This window comes from Sinocyclocheilus rhinocerous, unplaced genomic scaffold (genome assembly GCF_001515625.1).
Source record: "Sinocyclocheilus rhinocerous isolate Xijiao unplaced genomic scaffold, SAMN03320098_v1.1 scaffold344, whole genome shotgun sequence".
Classification (NCBI taxonomy): domain Eukaryota; kingdom Metazoa; phylum Chordata; class Actinopteri; order Cypriniformes; family Cyprinidae; genus Sinocyclocheilus; species Sinocyclocheilus rhinocerous.
In genome coordinates, this window is record NW_015627959.1 from 200,956 (window position 1) to 216,845 (window position 15,890).

The following is a 15,890-nucleotide window of genomic DNA, read 5'->3' on the forward strand; positions in this document are numbered from 1 at the left end:
TGACTGTATATTCAAGTAATCACAATGCCTAAACATAAGTTAAAGAGTGGGAGAGTTACTCAACTCTCAAAACGTGAATTATTGTGGAGTGAGATGACACGAAGGCTCTATCACTGCAACTCCGAAATCAGAGCACATTTGAATTAATTAATCAAAAACGAAACTAATTATCTTGGTTTATACGATCATGTCTTTTATCTTTTAAACGGTGCAGATTGATAAATCCTTGAAAACTGCTAGACTTTATTAGTTTTGACTGTTCAAAGTTCTGTATTAGGCTATGTTCTACAATATGAACTTAACAAGAGGCTTCCTCTAGTTATGTGTAAAATTATAGAGCGACATGAAGGTAAGCGCATTATTGTTGTTGTTGTTGTTTTTTTTAATTGTCGGATTATAATTCAGTATGTATCAATGAATGACACAGTTTTGACTGTCATTATGTGCGCATGAACGAGTGTGAAATAGCCTACCTGCTAATTACGTTGCTTTTTCCTGTCACCTTATATTGTTCACTTTTTGCATTTAAATTGGATTATTCTGACTGACATAAGAAATGATGCATGTGTTGTTTCGAGGGTATCGGTTAATTTATTGATTGCCGTTTTGACTGTCTGCTTGCATATTTTATTCATGTTCTGTAGCCTAATTCTCTTTAATGTAGGCTATTTGCCCCGTTCTGATCCGTTACTGGGAAATTTATCTAACTTTATATTTATATTATTTTGTTTTAAGGAGTTAAAAATGGCCCTTATCAGCCTTGATTTACATATTCCATCACATTATTTTGACAGTTAAAATTTGGGCGGTTTTTAGGCGGGTTTTTGTGAGCTTTTGGGCTGGAAATTGTCCATCCAATCTGGCAACACTGGCAGTCGGTGGAGAGCAACTGCGCTCGACTGTGCAATCCGACACAGCCGCCTCGCCGTCGCGAGAGTTTTTTAGCACACGTCAGCATGACATCAGAGCAAGTCGGACGTAACTTGGACACTTTTCTAACCGGCATGCATCTCGCGGTGATCACCGTTGATCGGTTCTGCGCAGATTTTGCTCATCTCAAACAAGCCTTATATCACGTTTATCAGCAGCACAGCACATGAGTGTGAATAACGCGATATGTCTTTGATCTCGTTGGTGTCTGCTCCACTTCGAGAGGTCAGAACTTCCCGTCTTGCCTGCGCTTATTTTTCACTCCTCCCCTCACTGCAGCCGCCTACTCTCGCCTACATTTCAGGCGAGGCCAGGCGCATCTCAAACAAGCCTACTTTTTGCCGAGATCTCGCGAGAGGTCATGGAAACCTTTCCAAGGTTGGGACTAGAAGGGATACAGCAAAAACCGGAAGCTAAAAATAAATTGAATTTTCTACCTGTTAGATTGTGTTTTATTAACGTCTACACCACAACCCTAAACCTACCCCTTAGTGTGAGAAAAATTATGCTATATTGATGTGCGCATGCCCAGTAGTTTTTGCTGTTTATGCCATCTAGCCTTAACCCCTTTTCCAATGTATGTTAAATATTAATAATAGTTAGATATTACATATAATTTGGTAGTAAAACAAAGAGTTGCACGTTTTATTGGTGCAAATGAGTAGTGGTGATAATTATTTTGTACAACATTTGCAACTGAATTTTATTACTTAATTAGAAGCACCACAAAATTAAATTGTGTCATCTGTTATAGAGACTACTGAACAGACATTTAGAAGTTGATTTTAAAATGCAAAGTATTGAAAATAAAAATAAAGCTCTGAAAACACTTGCATTTTTACAACACATCAGGTAATGAAAAGTTGTACACACACTTGTGGTCTTCATGCTCACTTGAACACTTGGACCATATAAAGGAAATACGTCATAGAAGTAGTTAAGTGGTCAAGTGCAAAGACCGCAAGTGCATAGGCTACCTGTCAACCCTCCCGTTTTTCCCGGGATTCTCCCGTATTTTATCATTCTATCCTGCTTTCATCCCGTTTAAATATTTTCCCGTATTTCTCCCATATTTTTAATCTTTCTATAAAAAAAATCCCACTGGGCGTATTTTACATGTTTGCTACATTCGCCTCCGGTAAAACTCCCGTAATCTGTATGGCCCAAACCTCATTAAATGAATAATCACGTCAACAAATTCCAAGGTTGCCCAGTTGCCAGATTTTGTATGAAACGCATCCTTCTCACACAATCCACACATACAAATTTCAACCCATTTGTCCCCTCAACTTGGCAACCTACAACGAGTACCGCGGGAAGGAATGGATCACTGGTAGAAATGGGACGGGAGGAGAAGACTCAGGTGGTGCTCCGGTGAAAAAAAAAACAAAGATACATGCAAATTGAGATATAGCTTACATTTCAAAAGGCTATGGTTTAATTGATTAAATAGGAGCGCTGCAAGTTGCAAAATCAGGTGCTGCGCTGCTTTGTTTACTGCGGTTACCGGGGAAATGGCTATTCCTGGCAAGCGAAAGAATGAAGAGAGAATGAATTTGCATTTTTCAATAAGCCCTTCTGCTTTTTGTTTTAGTCCAAAGCCAAAAACGACCCTTATTTTTACGCAGTTTAAATAGTTTGATTATAATTGTTTAAATTAATATAATAATAATAATAATATAATATAATAATTGATACTTCTGCCCCGCCCAATAGAAAAGCCAAATAGCCCAAAATCTCAAAACTGACTAATGCATAAAAAACTGTTTTGCCTGTAGTGTCTTGCCTTAAATTTTTTATAATTTAAAACATAATTTTTCAGCAGTTAAAATTTATAATCTTTAACTGGAAAATCCTCACAAAATATTACATATTATATACATTTAGACAAGTACTATAAACAAAAAACTGTTTATTAATTAGACAATTAGACAATTATTTGATTACCTTTTTACAGATTTTGTACATACTATAATTTATGAACAGCCTCTGTCAGTATATTTATACACCTTTACACACGTGATGAATGTCAGCATCACACATATATTTAATGTAAATTATGTATTGTATACATGATAATCCTTTTTCGTAAGTGTCTGGCTGCAAGAATGTCAGTAAGGAAGAATATGTACTTCCTTATTAGCTACTATTGTTGATTGTGCCCTTTTCAAATTACGCACATCTTGTGTTTGATCTAACCTTAATAAACTTGCTTTGGTTTCCCTGACAACTGACCCATAACAATGCATAACTTACTCTCCCATAACAAACTTTCCCAGAACTTGGTTCAATATATATTTTAATATTAGTGGTAGATCAAAAATCACAATTGTACACGTCAATTTATTCATTCAGTCCCGAACCCTCTGAGCCAAGGAGAAACTGAATGAGAGTGGAAGCTATTGTAAAAAGCAAAACCAATAAATGAGTTTACACAATGCTGATGCCCTCTATGTGAACTTTGTCTTTAATAAACGTTCAAAAAGATCAAGAGTATATACTACACAATGAAATCACAACTAGCCACAAAAACTAGTACCAAATGCACCTGTTCACATACAACAGAAAGTGAAAGTTAAATTTCAAAAGTAAACCTTAACCTTGATTCTTCGATATTTTCAAAGCTCTTTTACCCCAGACAGTTCAAGACAAGTAAAGATTTTAAAATACACTGCTTGCAGTGCTAAATGTTATTTAGAAACATACAAAATGGCAAACGATAAAAAAGAAGAAAGAAAGGCACACGGAAAGCGAGTAACATCCACTGAAAATAGCATTTGCTGTTGAGACAGTGAGTTGCAGTGTGACATAATTCAGATCAGTGGATCCCAGAGCTTCTGCCTCAATAGTGAATGTGACATCCGTCCCTGACTCTGTGTCGGAGGGTGCAGTCAGTGTGACACTTCCTTGAGCGCTTCCCCCTGTTTCAAGAATCAGAAAGCTGGGGAAAGACACGCTGAATCCCTGGTCATTCCGAGCTCTGATAGTGTAGTTGCCGCTTGTAGTATTAGTGGCCACTGTAAAGTTGAGACTCAATGGGACTCCAGGCTTGGTAATGTTCTGTGATTGGGCCTGTGGAGGAACAAATTTGGTAAATGCATGTTATTTGTCCCATATAGTGATGAGCTTTTAAAACTCTTCTTTTCTTTTTTTTTTTGGTACCAATCTGTGATGTAAAATTAAGTGTATTTTGATTAATAATTGTTGTAAATTAGTTATTTGTGTTTGTGTACACAGCATTTTACCATATAGTACTTACCATGACTGTTATTCTAGATCCTTTATGCTGGGTGGGTGACTGTCTCTGGAATCGACTAACCAATGACGAGTCATTCAACAGCCCTTTCAGCTGCACCACAAACGCCCACTCTGGGATTCTGTCAATGTTGACCAGGAAGTCTGTGGCACCAACAGCTTTGATGGTTCCATTAACAACATCAGATCCTGAAGCTTCAACTAGAAGCACGTCAGTCACTGTGACTGAATCTCCTCCGGTCACAGAGACATAGAAAGTAGCATTCCGACCTGATCAGCAATCAGAAAAACAGTGAAGTATCAGTACTATGTACATATATGACGAACAAAGTTATTGGGGTGCAGTCACATTAGCGAAATTTCGCCAGGAAAAAATGGTCCTTTGTCAATAGTGTCATGATGACAGCTCACACAGAAGTCACTTTAAAACCAATCAGTATTCTGTTGGTCAAATCTGTGAATTTGCATGAAAAACTTGAACCCAATGCAAAATCTGCATGGGGAAAAGTTTCATCCATATGCAAAATTCCCAATCATGTGGCTTCTGATTGAAATTACTAGGTTTTGCCCATGAAATTTCATAGCAAAATGATAACTGCACTTTAAAGCAAATTTTTGTGTGGATGTTTCCATATTTTAAATATAAATAAAGGATGCATGATGCCTGCAACATGACAGAGGATAAGCGGTTTGGAGAATGGATGGATGGATGATGCATGATGTTGTACCAATAAAAGGGCGGGTGAAACTCTGTCCCCATGAGTCTCCATGACCTCCCTCAACTATCTTCACAAAGTAAAAGAGGACGTCCACAGAACTCTGACCTGTATTTACAGTTGAAGGAATTTTGAATTATGGACTGGCATATAGGCATTTATTTTTAATTTACATTGCAAGAAATCACCACCAAAATCTTTATGGTAAATAATCCATGTCCTATACAACATTTTACAGAAGATTTTCTGGAGTTGTTTATTTCAAAAATAAACCCTTTACCAGTAACTCTCAGGTTGTAGGAGCTTGTGGAGTTTATACTGATCTTCCATTCCCCTGTCTGGTTGGCAGAGTTGAGTTTTACTCTCTTTAGATTCCCTACAGTCAGGATGCTGCCCAGAGGACCATCAGCCACTGAACCTGACTGAGACACACCTGAAAGTGCCAAATATATAATTACATTAAGATTGGAATCCATTAAATCAGATGTTATTTGCATAATACTTATTACATAATTAATTGCAGAGCCCAAACATGCTATGCAGCCTTAAAGCTACAGGTGCATCTCAATAAATTAGAATGTCGTGGAAAAGTTCCCCAAAATTAAAATTCTATCATCATTTTCTCAATCTCATGCCATCCCAGATGTATGACAGTTGGCCGGAAGCTATGGTTTATAGTTACAAATATTTGTTTGTTATTTCTTACCTACACCTACCGTTTACCTTCAGAAGACATTGATTCATTGGGCTTGTCCAATTACCCAAACCTGCAGTCTTGGCCACATGAGAGTGCGTGCACGCAACAGGAAGTAAGCGCGCAAGACTGTCCCAAATGCCAAAGACGCCAAAATGCCCTTAACGCACACTAAATCCACATTATCTTGAATACCGCTTCGGAGTGGTATTTGAGGCTAAGCATATCCCATCAGTCATCATGTTCTGGAAATAAATAGTGAGACTTTTTGCCGAGATCTTGCGAGAGGTCGCTGAAACTTTTCCAGTGTAAGCTAAATATTAATAATAATTAGATATTACATATAATTTAAAATGTGTTGCACATTTTATTGGTGTAGAGATGAGTATTTTGTTCAATATTTGCAACTGTTTTTTCATCACTTAATTAGAAGCACCACAAATAAAATTATTCAATTGTGTTGTTTGTTATAGGGACTACTTAACAGACATTTGGAAGTATTCAAAATCAAAATAAACCTATGTAAACACTTGCATTTTTACAATTCTATAAGTGTCTCCCATCGGGTAATGAAACGTTCTACGCACACTTGTGGTCTTCACACCCACTTGAACACTTGGGATAAATACAGGAAATATGTCAGGTAAGTAGACAAGTGGTCAAGTGCAAAGACTGCAAGTGTGGGTATTTGGACAGGCCCATTAATTGTGGTCATATGGTTTACCATTGTGTTCGCTTTGTGTGGTTTTTGAAGCTTGCATTATATGGAGTTACAGAGATGGGTTATTTTTCTAGAAATTTTCGTTTGTATTTATCTGAAGAAGGAAACTTATATACATATGGGACGGCATGAGGTTGAGTAAATGGGAGAATTTTCATTTTGGGTTGAGTATCATTTTAAACACTATGAAACTGATTGAATACATACAGTACAGTACAGTAGCTGAGCATTCTGTTCATAAATGTGTTGGTTTACCAGTAGGGCTGTAGAGAGTAAAGACTGGAGAGTCTCCTGTGATATACACAGTCACATTGGACAGAGTTGGAGCTAGCAAAAAAGAAAAGTTTTCTGCCTTAGGTGGATTTCTCGCTGCCTGAAGAACAGTCACCTTCAAGAAACAGGTTATACCACATTAGAGTTACAGAGTTACCTCCAAGAACAGCACAGCACAAACTAAATTAGGATATGACTGGCGATATAAAGCAAATTACATTTACATTATAAAATGCATGTCTGTGTAATAGTGATGATAGAAGTTCTGTTGATGTACAGTATATTGATAATATATAACATAACATTGTGATCTCATTGTTAGAACTTACCAGGTCAGCAGTGATTAAATCTGTAATGACTGCAGTGGCCTGAGATAATGTAGTGTTTGTGACGTCTATGGTCTGTCCACCAGAAACATGGGCCAGGTCTCTGTACAACTGTATTTCTGACTGAGACAATGATCTTGATAATGAAACTTTCTGTCGACTACGTGTTGAGGTGGAGTTTGTCAGCAGGAAAGTGACCTGCAGTGCAGGAAGAAAGAAACATCTTAAGACAAAGTATCTCTAACACAACAGATCCTACCTGAAGAACAAATCAAGCTTTTCTGCAGGAACTCACTTTTGACTTGGTGCTTTCTATCATGGCCTCAACTGAACTTTTTAATTCTGTGTCCTTTGCTGAAGCATCAGTGAAAACAAAAATATCTGATGATGGAGGAGCTCTTGTCAGTGTCAACTATAGATTCATGAAACAATGAAAGACAAGACAAAAACTTTTAGCATTATAATGACTCTCCGTGTTGTGAATATCAAAGCTTACCACAATGATTTTTTTCAAAGCTATACTTTCAAAATAAATACTTGGCCATTTGTTTTTGAGTGTACTGGTTTCAGTGTGAACTTTTCTTAGGCTGAATGAAGGATTATATCACTGTCTAAAAGATACTGAACACACACACACCAGCAGTCCTGACAGGCACATCCCTGGGTTTACACTATCAGATGCCGACAGGGAATTGATTTGCTCTTTGAATCTATCTGCATCCCCAGTTCTTATCAGAAGTCCGAAATCTGTGTAAAACACAAACACGTCACTACAAGGCACTACCAGAGCAAGAACATGCACAGTGCATTTTCAATGTAAACTGTGGTCCATGTATCTCAACAAGCTATATGGAACAATATAAATATGGTGAATGTTTTAGTTTTATTTTATTTTAAAGCACCAGTACATAAAGGACTTTCTTAATTTTATGGAACAATATATTTCATCCATATTTATAGTATGTTAATATAGTATGTTATAAAAACTATATAATTACAGAAATGTTTCATTTTTTATAGCACAATGTGACTACCCTGGTCATTAAATTGGACTAGAATGTATTCTGAAGGTTCCTCTGATGTTCCTCTCCTGCTGTCTATGATGCTAATGGACACTCTCTTGACCTCTGCGATGTAATTAGACAAACTGCCTGTGGTGTCAATCACAAAAGCCAGAACTGAGGTCTGACTGAGGCCCATCAGTCTGAGAGAGAGAGAGAGAGAGATGAACGGGAAACAAAAATTTAAGCAATAATTTTACCAATGTTGACCAAATGTGTGCACTATAAGCTAGAGATTTGAATAAGAAGAAGTGTTAAGGAGATTTTATATCTATGGCTGACGGCACGACTAACTCACTATTGTATAGCTTTCAAAAAACTTTGAATACGGTGCATAAATATGGACTGCTTATGCTACTAGGAAGAAGAGGAAAAAATGCCTCATACCGAAGAAAGTCTTGGTCGCCTGTTGCCAGTCGGATGTCTTCCAGCAGTTCCATAGTAGCATTGATGGCCATCTCAGCAGCTTGCTGGTGAAGGAAGCCATGATCTGAACTGATGTCATCCTTATTAATGCCTCCAGTGGGTTCTGTTGAACTGGTCCTGTCAAGAGCGCTGCCATGGCTACACTTGCCTGAGAGAGTTAAATATTAAAGGAAGTGTTTGTAAATGTAGAGCTTTGTAGTCTCAATTCAAAGCATCTTGAACTCTGCAATAAAGCTGCGATTAAATGGTAATTGATGGTGTTAATTTAAGGGATGTCTGATGGTCTTTCTAACCACCATAGTTGAGGTTTTTGGGTTGTTTCTGTGGGCATTTTTGCCCATTTATCCAGTAGAGCATTTGTGAGATAAGGCACTGAGGTTGGACAAGAAGGCCTGACTTTCAATCTCCATTCCAGTTCACACAGAAGTTGTTCAGTGGGGTTGAGGTCAGGGCTCTGTGTGGGCCAGTCAAGTTTTTTAACACAAGACTCATTCATCCATGTCTTTATGGACCTTGCTTAGTGCACTGGGACACAGTCATGCTATAATAGAAAAGGGCCTTCCCCAAACCGTTTCCACTTTACAGTTGGCACAATGCAGTCAGGCAGATAATGTTCTCCTGGTATCCACCACTCCACAGAACTTGTTTCCACTGCTCCAGAGTCCAGTGGAGGTGTGCTTTACACCAATCAATCTGACGCTTGGTATTGTACTTGGTAATGTGATGCTCGCATGCAGCTGTTCGGCCATGGAAACCCATTCCATTAAGCTACTGCCACACATTTTTTGTGCTGATATTAATGCCATTAAATGTTTGTATCTCTTTAGCTATGGAACCAGCAGAGTATTGTAGACTTTTACGCACCATGTGGCTCAGCACTCGATGACCCCACTCTGTGACTTTACATGGTCTTCTGTGTCGTGGCTGAGTTGCTGCTGTTCCTAAACGTTTCTACTTTCCAATAATACCACTTACAGTTGACAGTGGAATATAGCAGGGATAAAATTTCACAAACTTATTGCAAAGGTGGCATCCTTTCACAGTACCAAGGTTGCATTGACTGAGCTTTTCAGAAATGTTTGTAAAAATGCAGACTGCATGGTGTGGCAATGTCCTGACCCAAAATGACCTGTGCCTTTTTCATTTTCCACTTTTTTTCCCCTTACATGTAGAAGATAGAAATATAGCGCTTTGATAACTACTACTTTAAAAAGCCAAAACAGCACTACCTATCAATGCTAATGAATGAGATGCTAAGTTTCCTTACCTGCAGGTTTGTCTGGGAATAAAGGGTGGAAATATCCTGAAGTTAACATCTTCTGCTGGAGTACCTCTGGGAGAATGTTGTCACGGCAGTCTTCTCCGACACAGCTTTTGCATGTTTTTGTGTTGGAACCTAGACATTTATCCATCCAGAAATACATACAAATTACTTGACATATCAAGGTTATATAATATGATACAGTTGATTGGGGAATTCAATTTTGAGAATAATACATAGACTACTTTAGAAGCAAGTATACAACACAGTACTTGCTAGGTTGTTGAGAGGAAGCTCAGGTTTGATCAGTGAGCTGAAAGGAGCAGTGCTTCCCAGTTCCACCCAGTTACTGTGACTATAGAAATCCTACACACAAAAACAGATTCGTTTTCAAACTTGCAAATGTATATACTCAGTGTAGTCCTATTGTAACTCGTTATAAACCACTGACGAAGCCAATGCTGAACACAATATACTTTGTGTAATAATACTGAGCAGTTTTATTGTGCATATTTTAAATTTGCCTAAAGTGCATCAGATTAAATTCTGATCTTCCAAAATTACACAAGATGCAGATCTTTGATTTTTATTAAAAATACTCAACACTTTTAGATTTCATGCATGAGGCGAGCATAAAATTAAAATTACCTTCACAGGATTTACATACCTGTAAAGTATGACATACAGCCCCAAGAATGGAGCGGGCAGACAAATAGTTCCTATTTTTGATGCTGACTTTCACAGCAGCTACGCCCTGAGTGATGAGGTCTCGTCCATTTATGAAATCTTCATCATCAAAATGATGAGCAGTACTGAACACTTTTAGATCCACAGCTGCATTGCTAAGGGAAGTCTGAATAATAGCCAGATTGAAAGTGGATAGTTTTAATGAGGAGGAATATGAATTTGAGCAGGCTTTCTGGACGGTAGTTACAGTCAGTTTGCTGTTGATCTAAAGTGGGAAGTAGAGGGGGAAAATGTAATTTAATAATATATTTAATAAAATAATAGATAAATAATATATTTAATAAAATAAATACAAATATGTATTCATGAAGGTTAAGATTAAAAAAACTAATAATAAAAAAATTACATAAACTAGTCAATTTGGCCATGCACAATAGAGGATTGCAAGACTTGGCAATTAAAGCATGTAAAGCAAACTCATGTTCATCATCACAGAATGTCATAAAGAGTTAACTGGTTTACAACTAGACTTGTTTCTCTTTGTATAAAGGGAAGTTCTTTTAATGTTAAAATACTTTCTTTTAACATTTAAAACAACAGAAACAATACAAGTTTGTTCCTAAAACTATCTGTTAAAGATTTCTTAAATAACTAGCTAAAACTATTTTTATATATAATAATTTTAATTCAATTTTTTTTATTAGAGTGCACAAAAAAGTGCATGCCACTGCTGATAGAACTACACCATCTTGTCTTTCTCTGTTTTTAAATAATTTAATTTTAAATACATTTTAAAAATGTATAAATGGAGGCCGCTCTTAAATGCATAAAATAGATGTGTAGGTTTTTTTCTTGTCTGTTGCCTTTCACATCATAGCTCAGGACAGTCATTAGGTTGTATGACATTTCAGTGTGATAAAGTTGCAGGAATAATCTCAGTTAAGATTAAATAATTTGTAAACAGCGCACGTAGTTCCCAAATTTGTTTAAGCTCATATTCTTACAGGTAGCGTAAAGTCTTTGCCCCGGGCAGTGGCTACGTTTCGGCACACCTCTACCATCTTACGGAGGAAAGCTGCTTCAGTGATTTGTTGATGGGTGAGGGATTCATCAGTAGGGAGGATTTTGAAGGCTTCAGCCTGAGGGGGCTGAAATAGAGCCCCCTGGAGGAGAAATACAGCCACTACAACCAGTGAAACCATGACTGTTCACAACTGTGGAAAATTAATAGTGGGAATTAATTCATTTCTTACAAAAGTTATTCTTTTTTTTTTCTTTTTCATTTTACAAAATATGCCATATTTCCATTTTCCTTCCTGTGTCTTTAATAATAACCCTGATAGATGGAATAATGTTTCAAACCTGCAGATTAACTCCAATTAAGTCAAATGCTTATTATCTGCCTTTTAATCAGCTCCTGGATATCTAAACAGTTTAGTAATTTAGTGTTTTTTTTTTTTTTTGATGTTTCCATTCATGGTTTATTGCAGTGGTTCCCAACCCTGGTCCTGGAGGCACCCCAACACTGCACGTTTTGCATGTCTCCTTAATCAAACACACCTGATTCAGGTCATCAGCTCATTAGTAGAGACTTCAAGACCTGAAATTGGTGTGTCAGAGAAAGGAGACATGCAAAATGTGCAGTGTTGGGGTGCCTCCAGGACCAGGGTTGGGAACCACTGGTTTATTGTATGTACTGCTGTCTGCAACAAATTGCCTCTGAGACATTAAAGATTGAAAGTAAAAGTGGTGACCCAACAAAACACTACATATTGTGGATGTCTCTCTCTTGTGACATTTCAGGTCTTGCAGCACCCTATTGAAGTAATAAGTGATCAGGTTGGATTAGGTAAACACTGGAAATTTGCAGTGCTGAAGGGGATCCAGAACAATGTTTGGAAACTTTTCTGTAACCAAACTCTATTCTAACATATGAACTCCCAAATAAAGATCGCAAGTATTAACAGAAAATTCACCACAAAACTGTTTAGCTTATTTTCTTCATTGGAACACAAAAGGTTACTTTTTAAAGAACATCTTACTCCTTTTTTTTTTTTTTTCAAAGTTTCTCCTTTTGTGTTTCACAGAAGAAAGTCATACAGATTTGGAAATACATGAGGGTGAGTAAATGGTAACAGAATTTTATTTTAGAGGTATTTAAAGCTAATAAGAGAAATTGAGAGAGAAAAAAAGTGTCAAAGTTGTCAAATGAGTGGAGGAAATAAACACACAGAGCTGGGTAGATTACTTAAAAATTGTAGTTTGTTAATGATTACAGATTACATGATGAAAACTGTAGTTAGTAACAATCTAGATTACTCATTTTAGGTAATGTAATTGGACTACTTTTAGATTGATTTTAGATTACTTTTTTATCAAACTTGTTTTAAACGTACCATTAAATTACATAACATATTGATATTAAAAAAAGCAAAGAGAAAGAAAATATATTCAATTTTTTTTTTATATCAACATAATAAAATGCATTAAACATTACATTACACCAGGGTTTCCTAAACTGGGCTTAATGTAAGAACTGCAGTGGGTTTGTGAGTTGATAAAAAGCTAATAACTAATTAAATCATAAAAATGTAAAATAACAATAATTTAAACACCTGTACACAAAAAAATATAAATATTTTATTTGTTGACCTGCATGTCAATGTGACCATTAACTGACAACAGAAAACTGTAAACATGCGAATGTGTTGTTAAATTCTTTTAAATATTAACTCCCGCAAGAATATTTTAAGTAAGTATTATATGTCAAAAGGGTTTGGCTGACAAAAACATTTGGGACTACAAAATAAAATGTATATATATAAGTAAAATTAATTAAATGAATGAATGACAATAAATTGTGAATAATTCAATGCCATTGTGTGAATAATATGTAATCATGTAATCCATGAAAAATTAACTGTAATTTGATTATGAGAATTTTACAAAGTAATATACTCTAATTACTCTAAGTACTTAATTTTTGGAATCTCATTACATAATCCAGATTACATGTAATCAGTTACTACCCAGCACTGTAAACAAGGAGAATATATATTCAGTTTTGTTTTTGAATTACTACAATTGTCTTTTAGTACTAAATTTCTCATATACATGTAATATACTGCATGACCAGAAATGTGTTAAGTAAATTCAACATTACACAATCTCAAAAGAAAGAAAAAAAGACAGAAAAAATTATATTACCTTGTAGTTTTCTTGAGAATAATGCATTTCCAGCTCCATGCACATTTATATCCTTTTACATATGACGTCAACGTCACATGTAAATGTTGTATGGCCACAGTCAAATAAGTGATTGCATGAATGATCAAATTTGACTACCGGTTTCCATTTTAACCATAATTATGTGCTTTTCACATTAAAAAATAATAATTCATAAATAAATCTAGTAGGCTTACCAAATCAACAAAATAAATCCACCCAGACTGTTTATGATCTATAGAATTCCCTAAATATAGAGGAGGTGATTGAGAATGGACGCAAAAAAGAAAGTAACACACGTTAAATCAGGTTTGTGCGATGTTGCAGCCTTTTACAAACAGATACAGTTCGAGCTGGAATGAAGAAGGATTTCATTCCCCACACCTCGCTGGTCTTAAGAAGCATCTGCCTGGTCATTGTTGGTGCTGGAACAACATTGCTGACAACAAATCAGATGTGAGGACTAATGTTAAGCGTAGGCTTAGTACTGGGTTAGAGACTTGTTACTAATTCTGAATTCCCTCTAGTTAAAGGATTAAATTATGATTAGGGTTTGTGTTATAACTCGACAGGTTTGTTGTTTCAGGACCAATAAATCATGCTGACCCAGGAACAGGACGTGCCAGTTGGTCCTTTGAAATCAAATGAAAAGAAACTTTTTAAATGTCAGAATGTCATAAGATAAAAGCAAGTAACTTGGCCTGAAAAGAAGTTTGACTTCATTCCCCACAACCTGCTGGTCTTAGAAAGCTTTTGCACAGCCCTTACAAACGGCACAGACCATGAAATAGGTTTAATGCCAAATAAGACAAAGTATACGCTTAAGGCTGGAATGTAGATCCGCATTCCTATCTGCCTGAAACCAAACATTCCTGTTTAATGATAGTTGTGGGGTAAACTGACAATCCTGGATACTACATTGCATAATCAGCATATTAAATAGGAAATGAAGATTATTATGAGCTTTTAATTGCCAGATGAACACAATCTCTGCATTTGTGCTGACTGAATCAATTATGTAGTGTAATTGGTTGACTCAAACCCAGCTATCACAGGACAAATCAAAATCTAAAACACCCAGTTTAAATGAGCAATACAACGGAGTGTCTTTAAAACCCTCTTTTGTGTAGAACTACTTCCTTCCGCCAAGGATTCAAATCTCAGTTTGACAGTTTAACAGCTGAGCCCAAGCCTCCGTTACTAATTCGAAAACGTCATTTTAGAGCTAGTCTAGTAACGAAGGAACGTTGAGTTGCTTCATTACAAGCTTATTGTATTACTGTATTACAGGGACGTGCAGAGAGTTCCTCAGGGGCAGGGGCTCAAATGTAAAATAGGGGCAATGTAAAAAATATATATATTGGTCAAAAGTTCGGATACATTACTATTTTATATTTTTGCAAGAAGTCACTTATGGTAATCAAGCCTGCATTTATTTGATCAAAATTTTAATATATTTTAAAATACATTTTATGCAATGCTGATTTATTATCAATGTTGGAAACCTGTGATACTTTTTCAGGGCTGCGTTCAGCACCGACAAAAACGGTGCAAAACGTTTTTTAAACAGAAACGGTGGTGCGTTGAACACCCTGTTCTGATGACGCAAGAGTTGTGCACACCGGTTTGAGCTTGAACATGCCCCTGGATTCTTTGATAATTAAAAGTTAAAAAAGAACAGCATTTATTTAAAATATAACTTTTGTAACAATATACACTACTGTTCAAAAGCTTGAGGTCAGTATTTTATTTTTTTTTAAAGAAATTAGTTTTTATTCAGTAAGGATTTGTTAAATTGTGATAGTAAAGATTGATATTGTTAGAAAACACCTCTATTTTGAATAAATGCTGTTCTTTTTAACTTTTCATTTATCAATGAACCCCAAAAAGTATCACAGGTTACAAACAAATAAAAAACTTTCCAACATTGATAATAAATCAGCATATTATATGATTTCTTAAGGATCATGTGACACTGAAGACTTGAGTAATGATGCTGAAAATTCAGCTTTGATCACAGCAATAAATTATATTTTAAAGTAGGCTATATTAAAATAGAAAAACATTCTTTTAAATTGAGTACAATTTAATTATTTTTTTAAATGCAGTTTTTCTGTATTTTTGTTCAAATAAATGAAGGCTTGATGAGCATAAGACACTTTCATAATGCTGCATAATTAAAAAAAAATGGTAATATAATAAAGTCCTTTCACGTCACCATTTCGCCAGCCTACACTTCACATAATAGGCCTGTAGGTGGCATTTAGGCTTCATTAACTATGATAGTTTCATGAAATAGTAAACGGTGTACCATA

The 15,890-nt window shown here is 36.0% G+C and overlaps 1 protein-coding gene and 1 long non-coding RNA gene across 2 annotated transcripts in view; one reads left to right on the top strand and one right to left on the bottom strand.

The window, feature by feature from the left end:
* The window catches only part of LOC107737088 (uncharacterized), an 18,282-nt gene extending 2,705 nt beyond the window's left edge, over window positions 1-15,577 (top strand). Inside the window, exons 2-3 of the long non-coding RNA XR_001639762.1 lie at window positions 1,596-1,597; window positions 15,564-15,577. This is a non-coding gene — a long non-coding RNA (uncharacterized LOC107737088). The remainder of the gene's footprint in view (window positions 1-1,595; window positions 1,598-15,563) is intronic.
* On the bottom strand, window positions 3,375-13,612 carry LOC107737087 (von Willebrand factor A domain-containing protein 7-like). Its single transcript, XM_016548498.1, has 15 exons — window positions 13,558-13,612; window positions 11,355-11,564; window positions 10,331-10,615; window positions 9,936-10,029; window positions 9,670-9,798; window positions 8,364-8,550; window positions 7,950-8,119; window positions 7,553-7,662; window positions 7,211-7,327; window positions 6,919-7,113; window positions 6,572-6,704; window positions 5,182-5,334; window positions 4,914-5,009; window positions 4,190-4,455; window positions 3,375-4,002 (listed from the first exon to the last, which is right to left on the bottom strand). The coding sequence occupies exons 2-15, from the start codon at window positions 11,550-11,552 to the stop codon at window positions 3,625-3,627; spliced, it is 2,511 nt and encodes an 836-aa protein (XP_016403984.1). The 5' UTR covers window positions 11,553-11,564; window positions 13,558-13,612; the 3' UTR covers window positions 3,375-3,624.
* Window positions 15,578-15,890: the final 313 nt, after the last annotated feature.

Bases quoted from the DNA above. Each gene is read 5' to 3' on its own strand.
- LOC107737087 (XM_016548498.1), bottom strand. From the start codon at position 11,552: ATGGTTTCACTGGTTGTAGTGGCTGTATTTCTCCTCCAGGGGGCTCTA. The intron at 5,335-6,571 runs GTAAACCAACAC...TGGCACTTTCAG, and splicing joins TACTCTCTACAGCCCTACTG to GTGTGTCTCAGTCAGGTTCA. The intron at 4,003-4,189 runs GTAAGTACTATA...GTTCCTCCACAG, and splicing joins GATCTAGAATAACAGTCATG to GCCCAATCACAGAACATTAC.